Source organism: Meleagris gallopavo, chromosome 16 (assembly GCF_905368555.1).
Source record: "Meleagris gallopavo chromosome 16, MGAL_WU_HG_1.1, whole genome shotgun sequence".
NCBI classification, from domain to species: Eukaryota; Metazoa; Chordata; class Aves; order Galliformes; family Phasianidae; genus Meleagris; species Meleagris gallopavo.
This window is the reverse complement of record NC_139419.1, coordinates 7,244,246-7,261,989: the sequence shown is the minus strand read 5'-3', so window position 1 is coordinate 7,261,989 and position 17,744 is coordinate 7,244,246. Positions and strand designations below refer to the sequence as shown.

At 43.6% G+C, this 17,744-nt stretch overlaps 1 protein-coding gene across 5 annotated transcripts; it reads right to left on the bottom strand.

Annotated features, from left to right (window-relative positions):
- Positions 1-2,856: 2,856 nt before the first annotated feature.
- On the bottom strand, positions 2,857-17,578 carry IL4R (interleukin 4 receptor). Of its 5 annotated transcripts, none has more exons than XM_085237295.1 (10): positions 17,438-17,578; positions 13,471-13,578; positions 10,367-10,508; positions 9,010-9,161; positions 7,851-8,005; positions 7,118-7,274; positions 6,527-6,629; positions 5,895-5,964; positions 5,681-5,757; positions 2,857-5,583 (listed from the first exon to the last, which is right to left on the bottom strand). In XM_085237295.1, exons 2-10 carry the CDS (start codon positions 13,535-13,537, stop codon positions 3,459-3,461), a joined length of 3,048 nt encoding a protein of 1,015 aa, XP_085093421.1. In that variant the 5' UTR covers positions 13,538-13,578; positions 17,438-17,578; the 3' UTR covers positions 2,857-3,458. The 5 variants fall into 5 exon arrangements, with proteins under 5 accessions (XP_085093421.1, XP_085093423.1, XP_085093422.1 ...); XM_085237297.1 differs by having other exon boundaries at positions 6,527-6,626; XM_085237296.1 differs by lacking the exon at positions 17,438-17,578 and adding an exon at positions 17,385-17,403.
- Positions 17,579-17,744: the final 166 nt, after the last annotated feature.

The following is a 17,744-nucleotide window of genomic DNA, read 5'->3' as shown; positions in this document are numbered from 1 at the left end:
GATTTCCTCTCACCATTGCATTCTCAGCTCATCCAACGGAGAGCTTTAAGGGACCAGTAAGGACACCAGCACTGCAGCTGAGAACTCCACCAGTGCATTGGCCCCACTCCTCTGCCAAAGAGGTAGTGCTGAGCTGGGGCTTTGCTCCTGACCCTGACAGCACAGGATGGCTGCCTCAGTCATAGCAGGGGGAAAAAAAGATAAAATGCCAGATAATGTGATCACGATACATCACCATATGTGGCAGAGCTTGTCCTCAGTCTACAGAGGAGGGGAAGTGATGTGTGCATACATTCAGAAGTGCATGCACTGCCTGGGCACAGTACCCCAAGAATTAGCCCAAACCACCTATTATATGTGAAAACATCTGCACATAAATTTACAAACACTGGAAAAAAGCACCTCTGTCAGAGCACAAACTGCCAAAAGTCATGCTAAGGAGTTTCCTAAAGAAAAGGCACAGTTAGGAGAAAGCAAACCATCCTCTCAGTCTCTTTCCACTAAGGGGTTATGACATACAATAATTTCACAGCCAGAGATGAGATTAGAAAGGAGGGTAGGGCAAACCCCTTATTTGGTTCTCTCACCTTTTGGCCACGCTGCTGCCAGAAAGAGACACTTAACAGCACTTGTTTTTCTTTGATAATGTTTATAGCTTATGATGGATAAGCATTTAGATGTTCTTGCACCCTGCTTGATCAACACAGGTTCCATAGCAGGATGATGCTGCAAGCTCTTACAACAGCTCACAACATCCCCCTGCCCTGGGTTAACTCGTGTCACAGGTCTCTTCAACCCCATAACCCACACTTCTCTCACCCCCCTCTTGGGGTTATTGTGTTTTCCAGTGACAAAACTCTTGACCAATAGGAATTTGAATGCAACTGCTCAGTTCAGCTGCTTATTTCTAAGATGCTAAAAGATGTTTAGAAGGAAGGAAAAAAAAACCCACATAGCATTCTCTGCAGAGGAAAAACAGTTTATCAGAATAAGTTCCTTCTGAACTGTGAATACAGCTGCTTTTCTCAGGAACCTACTTCACCCACTCAGGATGATGAGTCAGGTTGCCAACTCTGGGTATGCAAACAGGTAAGGATGACATGCAGGTGGAACAATTGTGAGTTAGTAATGAATAGCTGAAAGTCAGCACAAGTCTCCATTTGCACTTCAGTCTCACAAAACAAACTGAGAAGGACTGCAAACACGCTCAACTGCAAGAAGTAGATCTCTGTCCTGACAGTAGCAATCTGCTAGCTAAAAAGGCCATGGTTGGAGGGCCCCAACCTTTAGGTTTGAAGCCCCTCTCCCTCCCAAACACAGATCAGCCCCTGGGAGGTGTGGTTCAGGCCCATACACATTCCGGAAGTCCTAAAAGTCAGAACTCACACCCTCTCAGCAGATCTTAATCTTAAGCCTCAAACTTGTCATTTGAAATGTAGCTATGGCCCAGCAGCCTATAGCAATAGGTCTAGATTGCAGAAGTGGAGGAAGTGGGAGATGGAATGCTGAGATCACATTTGAGTCACACACACACTGTGCCTCCCAGGGGTGGGCAGGCCAGCTGCACACAGTCCTGATGTTTAAACAGCAGTCCTGGGTTCTGCCGAGGCAGGAGATTAGGGCTCCTCCTTCCCAAAGAGATGCAGTTTGACTTCACCAGAGGGCTGACGTAGAATACTCAAGAACACAACATTTTCCAGTGGAAATGAGCAGACAGGAAGGTGCAGCTATGTTAGGAAAATATGAATACGTAAGTTTGGAAAAAAAAAAAAAAGTGAAAACAAAGCTGGGGCTCAGCAGAGGAACTGCTGCAGCAAACAGCCTTCCAAGCTGGCATGAGCAGAGCTCTCTCAGCTGCTCCAGCCACACACAGGCATCCCTGCATCCCCAAGAGCTCATGGATGAGAGCAGGGGCAGAAGGGGAAGAAAACAGCACTGACAGCACCATGCCTCCCTTCACACCCTGCAGTAGTGCTGCAAACAGTGAGTAATCCATTCTGGGTAGCTGCAATAACAGGGGGCTTTTGCTTAAATATTTGTTAGGATTTAGGGAAGTGAGTCAGCTTAACCGGGAGGCAGATTGTGGCCTTTGTGCACATTCCCATCCCACCATTTTAGTGAGTTTGCTTACAGTCCTGCAAAGCCTCTTCACTTTTGTGCCCCACAGCCTCACAGTACAATTTATCCTCATATATTTTCAATTAAAAAAAAAGATTACCATGTTCATCAGCACTTCAGTTGGCTCCACCACGTGTTAATCATCACATGCAAATACAGACACTTCACTCTGAGTCTCCTTTCTGAGCTTACATACCACTTTTAATGCTCCGAGATTGATGTATAAACACCTCTGCTGCTGAGCCAGCCTGGAATTTGAAGAGTAGCTGGACACAAATCTTACAAAATGTGTCAAATGAGTTCCTGTGTAGCAGACACAGATCTGTTATCTTTCCCTCTTTATGAATGGCAATAGGGTTTTCTAAATAGGTACATATGTATTTCTGTGCATATAAAATAACAGTTCTTAAATATTTTGTGCCACTGCCAACATACTAAGGTGGAATTTACAGTACCAAAATACATAATAAAGCCCTAGAAAAATTCATAGTCATGAGTATGACTTCAGGAATAGTTGCCAACCAGAGCTTAAAAGCAGCAGGCATAGTTTCCATTGTGACTGGACAAAAAGAAGCAGTGAAGGAACAATCCATGAGCTTACACAGTCTAAGCTTACACTGGTTTACAAACCAGTAAACTTCCAGAGAAACCAATTTAGAAACATGTGATTCCATTTACAACAGTGTGAGTATAAAATATCTGTTTACTTCTAAAATAATAAACTGAACATCAATAACATAATTTCTTTAGACCAAACGATGGTAATCTTTATTTCAGATCTCGATTGAGCAAATATAGAAACATACCACATTCTGGTGCCACGTACACAGGACATCTCCATCAAATAAATATTTGAACATGCAATGCAATCTGTGCAAATCAGTCACTTCCTCTTCAAGGTTTCTTCCAACCCAAACCATTTTATGATTCTATCTCACTTCCAGATGCATCAGCACTGTCTGTATCACCTCTTGTGCTTCCCAAGCAACATTCAGAACCAGAGCAACAAGTACAGGAGCCATGCTGAATAAGAACGCCAACTTGTTGCATCTCCTGCTCACTTTCAGATAACAATACAACCAGAGAAACTTTAGCACTGGCTTTGCCTCCCTGAGAGTGCAGTAGCTCTGTGTGTTAGCTGCTAGCCCCTTCTGTACCCAGGGGTCTGCCTCATATACCAGCTGTCAGTCCAGCAGCAGGCATGAGCATTACAACCCAGTGAATCCACGTCTGAATTGTAGTAGCCATCACTGTAGGCAAGATTAGAACAAGAAAGCACTCTATCACTTTGCCTTACAGTTTTTTTCCAAAGGTTGGTTTGGCTGTCCCGGCATATATGGCTAGGCAACCTTCATATAACAGCTGTCCTCCTGGGCAAGAGCCTGTAGAAGTTCAACTTTTTTCTCATTCTTCCTGTTGTTTTCCATTAATAGTTCTGATGGTCTTTTTCTAACTGCAGGTGCCAGTCCAGAACTCTCATTGTGAGTGGTGTAAGAATCAGAAAGATGAGGGTTATCCACACAAAGAGCAGCTGACAACTTGTCTGAGATCAAGAGCTCCAGGGGCTCTCCTGCAGTTTTTAAGGTTAGCCCCATGCCGTCCAGCAATTCATCAGGAAAGTTTGCTGCTGAGCAGCTACACCTTCTGTTTGCCATCTCTTTATTTTCCTCTGTGTTTCCAAACATCCTCAAACGGTTGTGTGGAGCACATTGGAAGTCAGTACTTATTCTGTCACTGCTGCCCCCTGGCACTCCTTCACCACAACAGTTAAAGTCATCATGTTTTGTTTCTTTTATAGATCTCTCCCCATTAAAATCTTGACAGTTCAGCTCCAAGAAATGCAACAGCTGTTTGTCTTCGCTGGTGTTTTCATCTTTGTTATCACTCAACAGCTCACAAGAGCTGACAATCGAAAGGCTGTCATCACTACTACTGCATGTGACTTTCTTACTAGAGCCTGCACCTGGGGCAATGCCAGAATCAAAGTCCTGTACAATCAAACACTCACGGCCATCTATCTTCTGGTCAGGCTCATGGATTATGTTATCTGGAGGTGTTTCTTCCAGGCTGTTGTACAAAAGATGAACTAAGGGTTCGTACAGTGACTTTGAGATAACCTCACTGCTACTGTCAAAGTGTGCACCACTACATTTAACTGCAGCATCAAAAGGCTTATAACCAGATGGCTGAGGTCCAGCAGGGCAAGAAAGCACGCTGTCTTCCTTTTGAAGATTTTGATACACTGCCTGTTTATGAATTTCCTCCTCTGGTAGGAAAGCTGGAACTCCTTCATTTGCACGTGCCTCTGAAGACTGGGTTAAAGATGGCAACAAGCACATATTTTCAAAGTGCATACTCAAGCTACTGTTAGCCACAGACTGAGACATTAAGGCATCAAAGCTCTTGTATGCAGAGCTACAGGGCTCCACAGATGGAGACGCAAGGGTGTCCACGCTCTTGTATGCAGAGTCTCCATGTGTGGAGCCTTGGGACATTACAGCATGAAAGCTCTTGTATGCAGAGCCGCAGGGCTCTACAGATGGAGACATTACAGCATGAAAGCTCTTGTATGCAGAGCCACAGGGCTCTACAGATGGAGACATTACAGCATGAAAGCTCTTGTATGCAGAGCCGCAGGGCTCCACAGATGGAGACATTACAGCATGAAAGCTCTTGTACGCAGAGCCACAGGGCTCCAAAGATGGAGATACGAGGGTATCAAAGCCCTTGTATGCCAGGCTGCTTATTCTGTCAAAGGCTGGTTTATTTAGAGATTCCCAAATAAGCACAGATGAGTCATGCTGACTTTCAGAATTGCATGGCAAAAGGCTTTGTCGAAGCTTACAGGGACTATCTCTTGCATCCAGAGAAGCAGAGTTTGTGCTGGAGCTCCGATAGCCAGATTCAAAGGATTCTTCTGATTGTGCTGACTTCCTGCTGGTTGTACTGCAATTATACTCATCCTGAGAGGGTTCAGTAAAAGGAGAGACTCTATGAGAAATACCAGGTGACTGCTGACTCTGGACTGCACTTTCTTCTGGATTTTTTTGAGAAAGATTTTCTGACTCAAGTTTCTGAAAGATTTCACTTGTAATGATGTCTGGATCTTTATCATCTTGCATGCTTTTTTCATCTGCCAAGAGCTCCATGAACATGTTAGCTAGTGCATCATTGTGTTCAGCATGCTCCCTCAGCGTGCTGACACTGCACTCACAAGGTTCAAATACAGTGATCTCGTCGCTGGTCTTTTCCTGGTTCTCAGCCTCAATGTCTGTTAAACGTTCACAGATTTCTACAGACTCTTCAACAAGAACAGTCTCAGGGGTTAAAACTGCATTAATGCCTTTTGGAAACCACGCTCCAGGCTTGCTGCAGCAACTGCAAGATTTCTCAGTGTTTCTGATGTTATCTTTTTCCTTGAAGTTCTGGCTTGACAGACTTTGAGCCTGACAGTTTTTGCAACTTCTGTTTTTGGAAATAAAAAAGACAATGTTTATGTAATAGAAAAATATTTCATGCTGTGAAGCAGAGGTTCTCCCCTCACCCTATTTATCTTACTTACGTTTGCTTTTCCATATGACTTGGCCTTGAATCATAGAAAGGGAACTTCATTTCATCAATATAGTTCAAGACTGAAAACTAATAAAACAGAAAAGTTTTAGGATACACAAAATATTTTTAGTATTTCCCACACTAGCCAGCCAAGAAATTAGAATATTCCATATTCTGTTCCTGGTGATCAGGAAAAGGTATATTTTGCAAAGCCCTTACATTACCTTGACATTTTTTACAACCAAATGGCTCTTCGCAGGGTTTGGGATTTGATCCCACCATTCTTTCTTCATTCTGTAAGGCAAGAATGAAAACCATTTGCTTTAACTGAATTTTGGCCTGATCAGTATACTTCCTGCTGCTGCAGTACAGATTGTTAAAAAGGAGAGAAGAACATAAGAAGGAAGTGCTTGTTCTGCATATCTCCAAAAGCTGCTTTTCATAAACATATTTGCACTAACTTTGTGTTTCATATGACTGCTCTATGCAACCACAGTCACAAGTTCTTCCAATTGCCCTTAAAGTGACATGTGAAACTGATAGGCTCCCATTTTCATATTGCCACCAAAAATGTAAGAATACACATATTTAACCATCATTACTGAAACTCCAGCAAAGATTGGGATTCAAAGCTGTAATAAGCCCACTCTAGTGAAATTAGTAAAAAATACTCAATTATCTTTTCAGAAAATGACAGAGTGCAGCAGGTTGATGTTTAAAAGATGTTTGCTCACAGAGTTTGAGGTAAAGTTGCAAAGGAAAATCCTGTACTACTATGTGTTTAGTTAAACAACAGCAATACTGGTATCTGTGCAAAGTGCTAGTCTCTAAAACCCATGAACAGTATGATACCTACTTGGTAAAACAGAAATAACAAGTTACAGCTACTGCCATGATCAGGATGCAAGATACAGGAACAGCCATGTGCAGAATGTCTTCAGATGTCACTTGATAATCTGCTAAATAAATAGATATATTTATTTATACGTGAGTGCATATACACATACTGACAATACCAAATCCATCACCAAAAGAACGCTACATTAGAGGATGTAAAATAAAGCCTTTGCAGATAAACAGCAGAACGTGCACAGCTACCAGTGGCAATGGCATGTGTCACATCTAAAGGTCAATGCAGATCCTTCAGTTACCTACTGTCAGTGATGTAGGAACTGGGATAGCCACGTGTACTGTGAAGCCATTTGTCAGCCCTCAGAAACAAACCCATCACGTAATCCCTGGAACGGAACTGTAGTGCAGCTGTGCTTCTTACCCTCTCTGCTGCTCTTCAGAAATATTTTTAGAGCCTCACCCCTCTAATGGTGGAAGTACTGCTTAATTTTCCACTTCATTATCTCTTGCTTATTTATATCCACTTGCTTTCATTATTATTTTTAAGTTTAAATGTCTCTGCTTCTACCAGGCTGAGATTAGTTATAATACTTACCGTAGTGAAATTCAACTTCATCACTCCAGTCACTCCAATAGGCTGGGTAGTCTGTATAGTTACACCGTATTCTTGCGATGTAATCATAGCCACTCTGCAAGGAGCTTGCAGTAATTTCAAAGCTTTTGGCCTGGTAGTTAATTGATGTCACAGTAACCTGAAAAGAAGGTAAGACAGTAAGAGTTTACTGATTTTCTTATAAGGATTAGAGCTTGTGGCACTAATTAGATGCCAACTGTGTTGTCCATTTCTGTGACTCTTCATAAATAAGCAAGTGAATGACTGTACAAATTATCTGCTACATGCTGTTGTACTGTGCTGTCATGAAGGGGTCATATCTGTGACATGCCATCACACATGTTCTTCCTGGGGCAGAATAAGCCCTGCCCTAAAATGCTGCAGAGATCAGGAGGGTGCTTGAAATGCCTCAAATGCTCCACAATGTCACAAATTGCCTCCAGCTTCAGATGTCAGGTAACAGGAGCACTGTATTTTCAGTCTCCATCCTGCCTATTGTGAGCAGCTGATCCCTTTGGGGTGGTAGTCAGGAAAGTTTCACTCCTTTAAGGCCTTGTTTGAACCAACTTGGGAATGAAAAGTGCATGCTCAGGAACACCATAGGGCTTGCCCTCGCTGGCTCTCATACCATTGTTCACGAAACATTTTCGAAGTCCGTCAGGACATTTAGACCTTGAAGCTCCAGAGATAGAAAATGAGACCAGCTGTCTCTTACCTCTGCCGGGCGCTGCTTGCTCCAGTATTTTACTTCATAGATGACTGGCTGTCCAAAAAGCATGGATGAAGCAGCATAGCTCTCCTCCCAGCTCAGATTGAAATTACCATTTTCAGCTTTCTCAATGGCAAGATTTCTGGGAGCCCTAGGTTTAACTGTACATTAAAAAAAAAAATACAATTAAGGAGAACATGAAAATATAGACGCGTTGAAGTAAAGAAGCAGAGAAAAAAAAAATTCACCAGAAGCCAAAACATCAGAGTCAATGTATTTTAGCCCTTTTCACTAAGCTCTGCAAGGATACAGAGGCCAAAACAGCACAACTGTGAACTATTCATCAACAAGCAAGCACTGAAAGCCCAGGCTGGCTGAGCAAACTTCAAGTTCTACTTTTGGTGCAGCTTTCAACCTGAAGGAGTGGTAACGATCCATGCCCTCACAATAACATGCTGTGCCATACGCTGGGCACACAGCTTCTGACCCTGCAGTCACACTGTCCTGCCTACCTGTGCCTCAGAAACTGATGCAGCCTCCTGCTTATTCTGCTGGCGAGTCTCAGTGACATCAGGTAGGAAAGAAATCAGATCATCACTGTAGATGAATGTTTGCCCAAGGAACGTGAATGATTTCTGAGCGTTTAAGGCGACAAAGTGTTACAAACACTTATTGGCTTAAACAAACTAGGTGCTGACAGAGAAATAGGAACTTATCTATGCTTTGTCCTGTGAAAGAGCAGGGTCATTAACTTTTTATCATCAGAGGATAACAGAGACAGGAATGAAAGAATTTCAGTAGGGAGAGCTTAGTGCTTCAAGAACTGGAAGTACTGTCTTCCTCTTCATCCTTGAATTCTACAGCAACAAGTGAAGTTCTCTAAATCCACACACAAGTCCCCAAATTATGGATGGCTAGAAGCTGAGATGGTAAAGCTAGAGGAAAAACAATTCTGCTTGCCCCATTTCTTGTACTCTTTCCTTAAGAATCTACTCGAGAATCAGGCTTCTAAGCCAAACATACTTCTTATTCAAGCCAGCATTACGAATTTCATGTTTTTACATCTACTAAGAAAAAAACTCTTCTGGTAGCATTAATGAGGAGTTAGCTAGGATTGCAAAGCCTGAAACTAAATGTTCTAGTGACAAAATAAACAGTTTCTTACCAACTCGGGCTGGTGTAACACTGGAATTCCACATATTGGTGCCATTGAACTGTAGAGCTAGGATATAGGTGAGACCTGATACAAAATAATCAGGATATATTGTGCAAGTGCACATGAAACTCTCTTCTCCGTTCTCAGGGACACACACATTTCTGAAAAACAGGCAGAAAATTATGATTGTTCACATAGCATGGCATGCTATTTCTTGAAAGTGTGGAACCAAGCTTACCAGTGTGTGGAGCCAGTTAAATCTGATACAGGCAAGCTCAGTCTGTAGAAAAGTTTAGCCCAAACAAATCCAAAACAAACCCAAGTCCCTCTCACTCCCAAACCTCCATCCTTCCCAACTACTCCTTGGTGCTGCACTAAGAAATGATCTAGAAAAGAAAAGTTAACCCTAAAACCAGCCTTCATCACACTCCACCTCTGAAGGAGCGGACTGATGCCCTACTAGTCCAGGAACAGTTTTATTGCAGTGTACAATGCAAGATTACTCAGAAGTCTCTCTAGAGAAATCACATAGAGAGGAAGAGGAAAGCTCAGACTTGTCTTCCTCTGCCAGAGATGGCAAGAACACTGCCTCTGCTGCAGAAGGCAACAAACAGTTGTGAACAACGAGTCGCACTGTATGCTACAGCCTGGTAAATCACGCATGGTTTCTCACAAAATGAAGGCTCGGTACACAGATGAGAACAGTACTGTTTCTACAAGCACTACTTGACAAACACTACATACCAAGAACACAGAGAGGTTTGTAAAGGAGTAGTCTACTGAGCAAATGTGTCATCAGTGAATATACAGATGTTATAATTAAGAAATATATAGAAAAGTTTGGCTAAACAGTTTATCACGCTAAAGAAGAACGGATGGAAAGCTTACCCTTGTTCTGGGCTAGCTGAGAAGACTCCAAGAGGAGCAATCTCCAAGAGATCCTTCCTTAGTGGCAGTCAGCTCTTAAATGGGGTCTAGGAGAGGTGCAGCCAGGCTCCACCCCTTCCAGTAGCACAGGAGAATTGTCTCCCCCAAGCCACGTAGGGCAGGAAAAGGTGATGAGGGTGGGTGGGTTGGTTTTTTTTTGTTTGTTTGTTTGTTTGCTTTTTGTCTTCACCTGCGCTCCCAGGGCTGACTCATTGCTCACCTCAGGTGGTCAATCTGAGATTCAGGCTGTGATTCAGCAGTTCCCATACACTAGAGCATAATGTTAATTGCAGAACACATCTTCCTCCTGGCAATGAGGACAGCCCTGACTACGTCTTGTCCCAGGCACCCAGGCAAAGGGATGGAATCAAAGCTGGTAATGGCTATAGAATATATAAAGTTCCAATGACAGCAAAAGAAAATCTCATTAAGCACTCACTCGGGAGGAAAAAGTTCCTTCCTGTAGTAGAGCAGGAACTCTTTGGAGCAGTTGAGCTGTGCAGGCACCTTCCAGTGACAAATCAGCTTTTCAGCATAGTCAGTAAAGCATGCAAATTCCTGTATGTGTTCTGTAGCCATAACTAGGGAGAAGCAGCACGTAATGAGATGAATGAAAATCAGAAGAATAAATTGAACTAACCAGAAACATTTTTTAATAATTAAATTCAAAAGGCAAAATGCAGACAAGTAATAGTCAGATCAAGTTCACTGCCTACACGCCTGAACTTGTGCTTTATCTATAACTGTTTTAAGCTTCCTAAGCTCATACCTTCTGCCTCCCTTGAGCAGTTCCTCACTGCAAATCTCTCTTCTCTCTCTCTCTCTTCTCTCCCTCAATTCCCCCATTAAAATTTAGAGTAGCTTTGGTTGGTTTTCAGAATGTAAGCTAAACTAAACTAAAATAATTGGGATTTTTCTTGGAATTTCTTTAGCTATGCTGCCAGAAGCTTTCTGTTGACCATTATGCAAGGGCCATATAAGTAAATGATTTGGTTTCTCTGCAGTAAGTAAACATTTCTGCTCACATGGCCTAGCACATTACTAACACCGCATTCTCATCATTTACATTGCAAATTTAAGACTAGTTGTCAACAATTCACATCCTGGAAGGCCCTTCAGCTACCGCAGGGCGTATTTCAGTGGTGCTTGTTTCAGATTATTCCTCCAAAGCAAAATCTTTTTGTAAGTACCTTAATTTGGTTCTATTCCTCCCATGTTTCTCCTTTTCTGTGGTTCCTTTATATCGAGTTTTCTGATACAACTCATGCACACAGTACACTATCTGCAAATGCAATACCTATGATGGTCAGTTCCCCTTTGGGGTGCACCAATACACCACGATTTACCACTGCACCCTGCGGTACTTCAATAAAAACCTGACTCAAAGAAACAATCGTTTACCACTGCCAGCATGTGGTCTCTCACACTCATTTCAAACACGCATCACTTTCGTTTGCCTTTCTACACAGCTTCCCATAAAAACTTCATTAACAAGGAGTCCTGGATCACTTGAGTGAACTCAAATGCTAATAAAGCTCACTTACACAAATGAGGATGTACAGTATTGCCAAATAACCGTTTGTATTGCAAATGAAAATCATGGTAGAAGTTGTCTGATATATCAACTGCTATAAGCCTAGAGCTACTGGTTGCCGCTTGTGGTTTCATTGTTCAGTATTTAGAAAGTGTTTTTCATAAGATAAATATCTTGCCCTCGTAACTAATCTCTGGGAGCTATCACTCAGATCCTCTCTGTGTGGCAGCACCGCATTTGCTCCCTCTTGTTCTGAATGGTCCACGGTTCTTCAAAGACAAACAAAACCAAAGGAAAACAACAAAAAACACCAAACATGTGCACCAGTGAGACAAAAGCAAAATTAATTCCAACTGCAGCATCTGCACTACAATAGTATCACTGCTCATTTATTTCAAACAAGAACCACTATTTATTCTGTTGCTGTTTACAGTTTGTTGCCCTATATACTTTTACTGTTCCTGTAAGAGTTACTTTCACTTTAAGATAGATTTCTGAAAGAAATACTAACATTCTAATCCCTTTAAAGATGAATGATGGAAACATTACATTACACTTTCAAGAACACCTGAATTAAATGAAGCTCTTCCTGCTGCATTAAGCTGATTAGCAGTTTTATCTTGCCTTTCAGGATCCTCGTGGATTCCCAGAACTCTGGATTATTTTCTGTACTCTCTTCCTGTGACCTCTTCCCTTTCCTCATCTCTAGTACAAAGTTTTTTTTTGTTTTTTTTTTTGCTTTTTTTTTTTAAAAAAAAAAAAAGGTTAATCTCTGAGAATTTCCTTTAGCAACCACATTCCGTAAAGAGTTTGTTTCAGTTCACACATTTAGAAAAGGGAACTGAAACACTGGATTTCTTTTTTAATCCTCAACTGGAATATCATGAACTGGAATATCATAACCATCAATTGGAAAGAACTTAAAACGTCCATTAACCAGGGAGGTGGACATCTGTGAAATTAAACCTTGATAACTTACAGCAAATCTACCTAGATGACATGACATAGAAGATGTACTCTCACAAACCTTCACCCTTCTCATTAATTCAAACTCAAAGATCCCCCCAGTACTAGTAGCATGTCTGAATTCATTGCGTATAACAAAACTGCTAAGAAATCTCGTTTTTTGGACAGGCTATTTTTTTAATCTTAACTATTTTGGTTGGCTTTTTAAAACAAGACTGTGCACACACCAAAAAACCCTGTAGATTTTTGTGACACAACTTAAAAGCTACAGAAAGTAAAATGTAAGACTCATTTTCCAAAGAATCAAGGCACACCGTCAGAAAAAACATGGCTTTCTAAGTTATCTTTATCATGAACTTCTACCACGAACTTCAGAAAGTAGCCATTAACTAACAAGCATTAAGACTTAATGCAGCCACACACCTTGCCAGACCAATAGAGGTGTAGTGAAGAACACACGACACCACATGCAAGTCCCTGCACAGGCACAAGGCAGAGCACACCACGTCTGACAGAGCGTCCTCCAAATCTGTTCAAATTCAGCCAACTCAGTCCCCAACTTTGCACACTCTGGGGAACACAGACTGACAGATGGCCATTGGTGGCAGATCTATACACTACTGCTTTTTTCCCCATAGGTCTCTGCAGGTCTGCTGCTGGTGAGTGCACAAGGCAAGCAGTGGCAGCTATAAAAACAAATGTTTAAGAGATTCCTACAAATGTTGCTGGGTCACTGCCACGCATCCTGTTTGCAACACAGTGCTCAGAATAGATCAGACAATGGGGAAGCAGAGAACTGACTTTCCCAACCTCAGTTTCTCCTTACTGCAAATTCCTATTTTTTTTTCTTGCCTACATGGAAGAGGTCAAAAAAGCAAAGAGATCTAAGACTTTACTCTAGTACATGGATATTTCTAGCACTTGAGGTTGCAGATTTTATACTATTTAACCTTAATAGTGCTGCCTGCTAGCTATTCCTAGTCATGAGAAAACAGTGTTAGGAAAACTTAAGTATAATAATATAAGAACATCGATAGGTGTACCTTCCATTGTTGCATATGAAAAGAGAAGGATCCACAGGGTATGCAGCACAGGGAATCTTGCCATCATTTTCACTCTCTGGGCTCAGAACGGTGAGCTGTGCTGAGATTCTGTAATAAGATGACAATATTATAAGCTTACATCAGTCCCAATTAAAGTAAGGGCACAGTTCTTCTCTGCTGCTTTGCTAGATGTTAGGATCCGAATCCCTGCAACGCCCAATCCCATAGAAATCTGCTCTGTGAGAAGTGCAGGGCAATAAAGCTAACACAAATGAGCTGGAAGTGCAGAAAGCACAAGGAAACCCCGCTGTGGCATAACCTTTTTAAGTCATTAGCTGAGACATTACTTAATGACCTTTTGGAAGCATGCACACGAATGCCACATACATCTAAGAACGCAGAGCCCAAGGCATGCTACCAAAGCCATATTCCCCTCAAATAACTCATCTCAAAAACAGGGAGGATTCTGAAGTGCAGCTGCTTTCTGCTTGCTGTCAGCCAGAATAAACACAGGGAGGCAATACCAACGAAACGCTGATTTCTTCAACATATCTAACAGTACGGGTACTTGTATAGTGAATCACTGCTTTGGTATGCAAGTCAGCCCTGGGATAACCAGCTCATAACTCAACTGGTAGTGCTGATCAGAAGAGGCACTGTGCTTCTATCCCCACATGTGTAATCGATCACTCTTTAATACAAGCTTCTGAAGCTTTCGTTCTTACAGGTTCAGAGATAAGAACACTGAGTGAAAACAGAACATCAGAATGGAAACTGTTTTGAGATCTTATCGGCAGCAACTTCTGCTCATCCAGTAAAACACGACCAGCTTCAAAAGTAAGTTTCCCATAAATACTCAAGAAAGCTATTACTCAAGAGCACATCTTTTCACATTTGGGAACAGAAAATGTGACTGAGTACAGCAATAACATTTTGGAAGAGAACACAAATGGTTTTGCAGCTGCTTGGGAGAAGAAATAAAGAGCAGGCGAATGCAGCACAAGACATTGTTCTCTTCTTCCTCCTGTCCTTTTCAGGAGAAGACGTTTGCCTTCCAGTCCATTGTCAAGTAATAAGAAACCCTTAAAACTCCGGCAAAGAATCCTGTATCACATAAGCATATATGAAGCCACAGATGGCAGCAAAAAAAAAGTCCTTCCCTTGTAGAAAAAACGCTCTGTGTATGTTGATAAAAATGGAATCACAGCTTTGATGAAACAGTAACAAAACAGACTATGACGCCAACACACAAGGAGAAAATTCAAAAGTGACCTTTCAACACCTGCTAGCTCTTAAGATTTTATGTCAGATAATGACATAAAAAGGTCAACCTTCATAAAATATGCAACACATACAGAGAATACCAGGTGCACAGCAAACCTATTGATCTCAGTATATATGAGGAAATAAGGTGTAAGAGGTTTAAGTGACTTTCCTAAAAACTATAAAAGATTTGCGCTGGAGCTGGAAGCAGCTCCATCTGTTGGCTTCATTTCTGTGTTGGAATCAGCAGATCAAATCATCCCTGTCTACAAAGGGAGAAGGAAAAGAAAAAAAAAAGGAAAAAAGATACGATTGAAAAGATTTCATTTAATATCTAGAAAATCAGTAATTTCAGCTATAGGCCTTTAAGTAAAGTAGGGTCATCTTTAATCTACAGGTGTAATTTGCAAAGCTTGTGCTCAAAGGATAACGTGTGCACAAGAGACCAATGATGGTCACTTCCACCTACGGCTGCTCAATTTACCTTTGCTGCTATTGGACAGAGCCACTCCCTATTTTAAAATGTATTAAAGCAAAGCCTGTCTTATTCCTCTTGGTTTAATATGCAGCCATCACTGTTGCCAGCATGAGATCAACGATACAAAGCAACATTCATCACCTGGTTTTCTATAAAAATGTGAAAAGAAAAGAAAGTTTGGAACCAAATGATATTTTCTACATGCCAATACAAAGCAGCAGAGCCACAGAAACATAACTTCAAACACCAGCTCTTGGACATGCAACGTGACTCAAATGCAACCTGTGGTGAGAAGCATGTGCCCCAGATGTTTGATTTAAGCTGGGTGTTCTAATACATTTTCTTATCATAGAACCATAGAATTGCTCAGGTTGGAAAAGACCTTCAAGATCATCAAGTCCAACTGCAACCAATGGGAAAAGACAAAACCTTGCAACCCAACCTGCAACCCAGAGCAGGAAGCTGAATGCAGTGGGTCAAACCCCTGCTCAGAGGGAAAGCCCACAGTGGCTGGGCTTAACTCCATAGCTAAGTGACTCAGGAGCTAAGATGGACCTGGAGGAAAGAGTGTAATGGAGACAATAGAAGAAAACAAAGGGCAAAACAGTGCATCTTTTATCACCCAAAATGAATACAGTGCTTGGTCATAATTTGAAAAACTGCAAAATAAAGCCCAAAGAATCAAGATGGATCAAGGGATCTTTCAGGTTAGAGCAGCAGAAGCTGTGGAGAGTGCTGAGTATGGGCACCTGAATGGAATGCCAAGGAAAGTCACAGAGTTGTGGGGTTGGAAGGGACCTCTGGAGACCATCGAGCCCAACCCCTGCTAAAGCAGTTCCTACAGCAGGTCACACAGGTGGATATCCAGGTGGGTCTTGAACATCTCCAGAGCAGAATCCACCACCTCTCTGGGCAGCCTGTTCCAGTGCTCCGTCACTCTGACAGCTGAGTTCTTCCTTGTGTTAGTATGCAAATTCTTGTGTTCCAGTTTGTGCCCATTGCCCCATGTCCTATTGCTGCACACACTGAAAAGAGTCCGCTCCCACTGACTTGATTCCTGCACTTCAAGTGTTTATAAACAGTGATGAGATCCCCTCTCAGCCTTCTCATCCCCAAGCTGAACAGCCCCAGGTCTCCCAGCCCTCCCTCAGTACTGGAGATACTCCAGGCCCTCATCAACCTCCTGGTCCTCTGCCAGCCTCTCTGCAGGAGATCCCTGCCTTTCTTCAAGTGGGAAGCCCAGGACTGGGCACAGCATCAGAACAACTCAGAGTAGAATGCAGCGCTACCCTTGTAATTTACAGCACAGTAAATCAGATTTTAAGCTCTAGGGAAGGAGCTGAGAGAGGCTGTGAAATTTCTGTCTTTCGGAGAACTCCAAAAGGGACGTAGGGCTGGGCACTCTGCCCTAGGCAGCCCTGATGAAGTGGGGCGTACCAGATGAATCCAGAGGTCCTGGCCAACCTCAACCATTCCGTGATTGGAACCCACCTTTTCCAGCCAGCTTCCCGAGCAGCAGCAGTGAAAACACAAAACACCACTTGGCCACTGCGTGTGGGGAGATAACCAACCCGTGCCCCTCCCTGGGGAACGGAATCCACGCAGGCTGTCGGTGGGAGCTCAGCTCTCACAGGTGTTTGGTTCCGTGGTGTCTTTCACACATGCGTCACTCAAACTCGCCCATGAAACCGAGCATGGCGGAAACTCATCATGGAACACAGCCAGGGAAACTCCAGCAGGAAAGGAACTGGGGCTCAGCTCCTGGAGCTGCTCTCGCTGGTCCATCGATTCTGCTAGCCGGTTTTATAACTATCATAAATAAGCTCCCTGAATACACACGCGCCGGGAATAGCTGTTAAAGAACGAAATCTGCGTTTCAGGAAAAGCTCACTCATCGTTTCCGAGCAATTTCACGGCGGCAAATTCCCCGAACGCGACACACGTGTCCGGAGAACGCCGCTCAATGACCGCTCCGCCGGAACGCCCCACGGGACAGAACTCCGCGAGCGATCAAGGAACGCCAACAGTGACGCACAACGCGGACCCACAGGGCTCCTCCGAGCGGCTCAAACTCCGCCGTCACGGGCAGAGCCGAGAGCAGAAACGCAGAACCGCCGCCCCGGCACGGGTACCGACGGGTACCGGCACGCACCGAACGCCCGCACGGACTCACCGCCCGCCGCAGCGAAGGGACCCGACCCGACCCGACCCGACCCGCCGCCCTACCCGGTCCGCTCGGATCCACGTCCACTGCCCGCGAAGCCGCTTCTCCCTCCGTCCCGCCGCGCTCCGCCTCCGCAACTCCCGCACCGGGCGCCAAGCGGCAGCCCCGCACGGACAGCGGACAGGCGGAGCCGGGCCAAGTTTCACGGGAGGACGCCGCGGCGCCGGACCCGAAACGAAGCCCGTTACCCCGCCCTTCTTCCGCTGCCGGGCGTGGCCGGACCCCTCCTCTCCGTTCCGCCGGACTCGCCCGCCGCCCCCGCCCCCGTCCAAGCCTCCGCCCCCGTCCAAGCCCCCGCCCCTCGCGTCC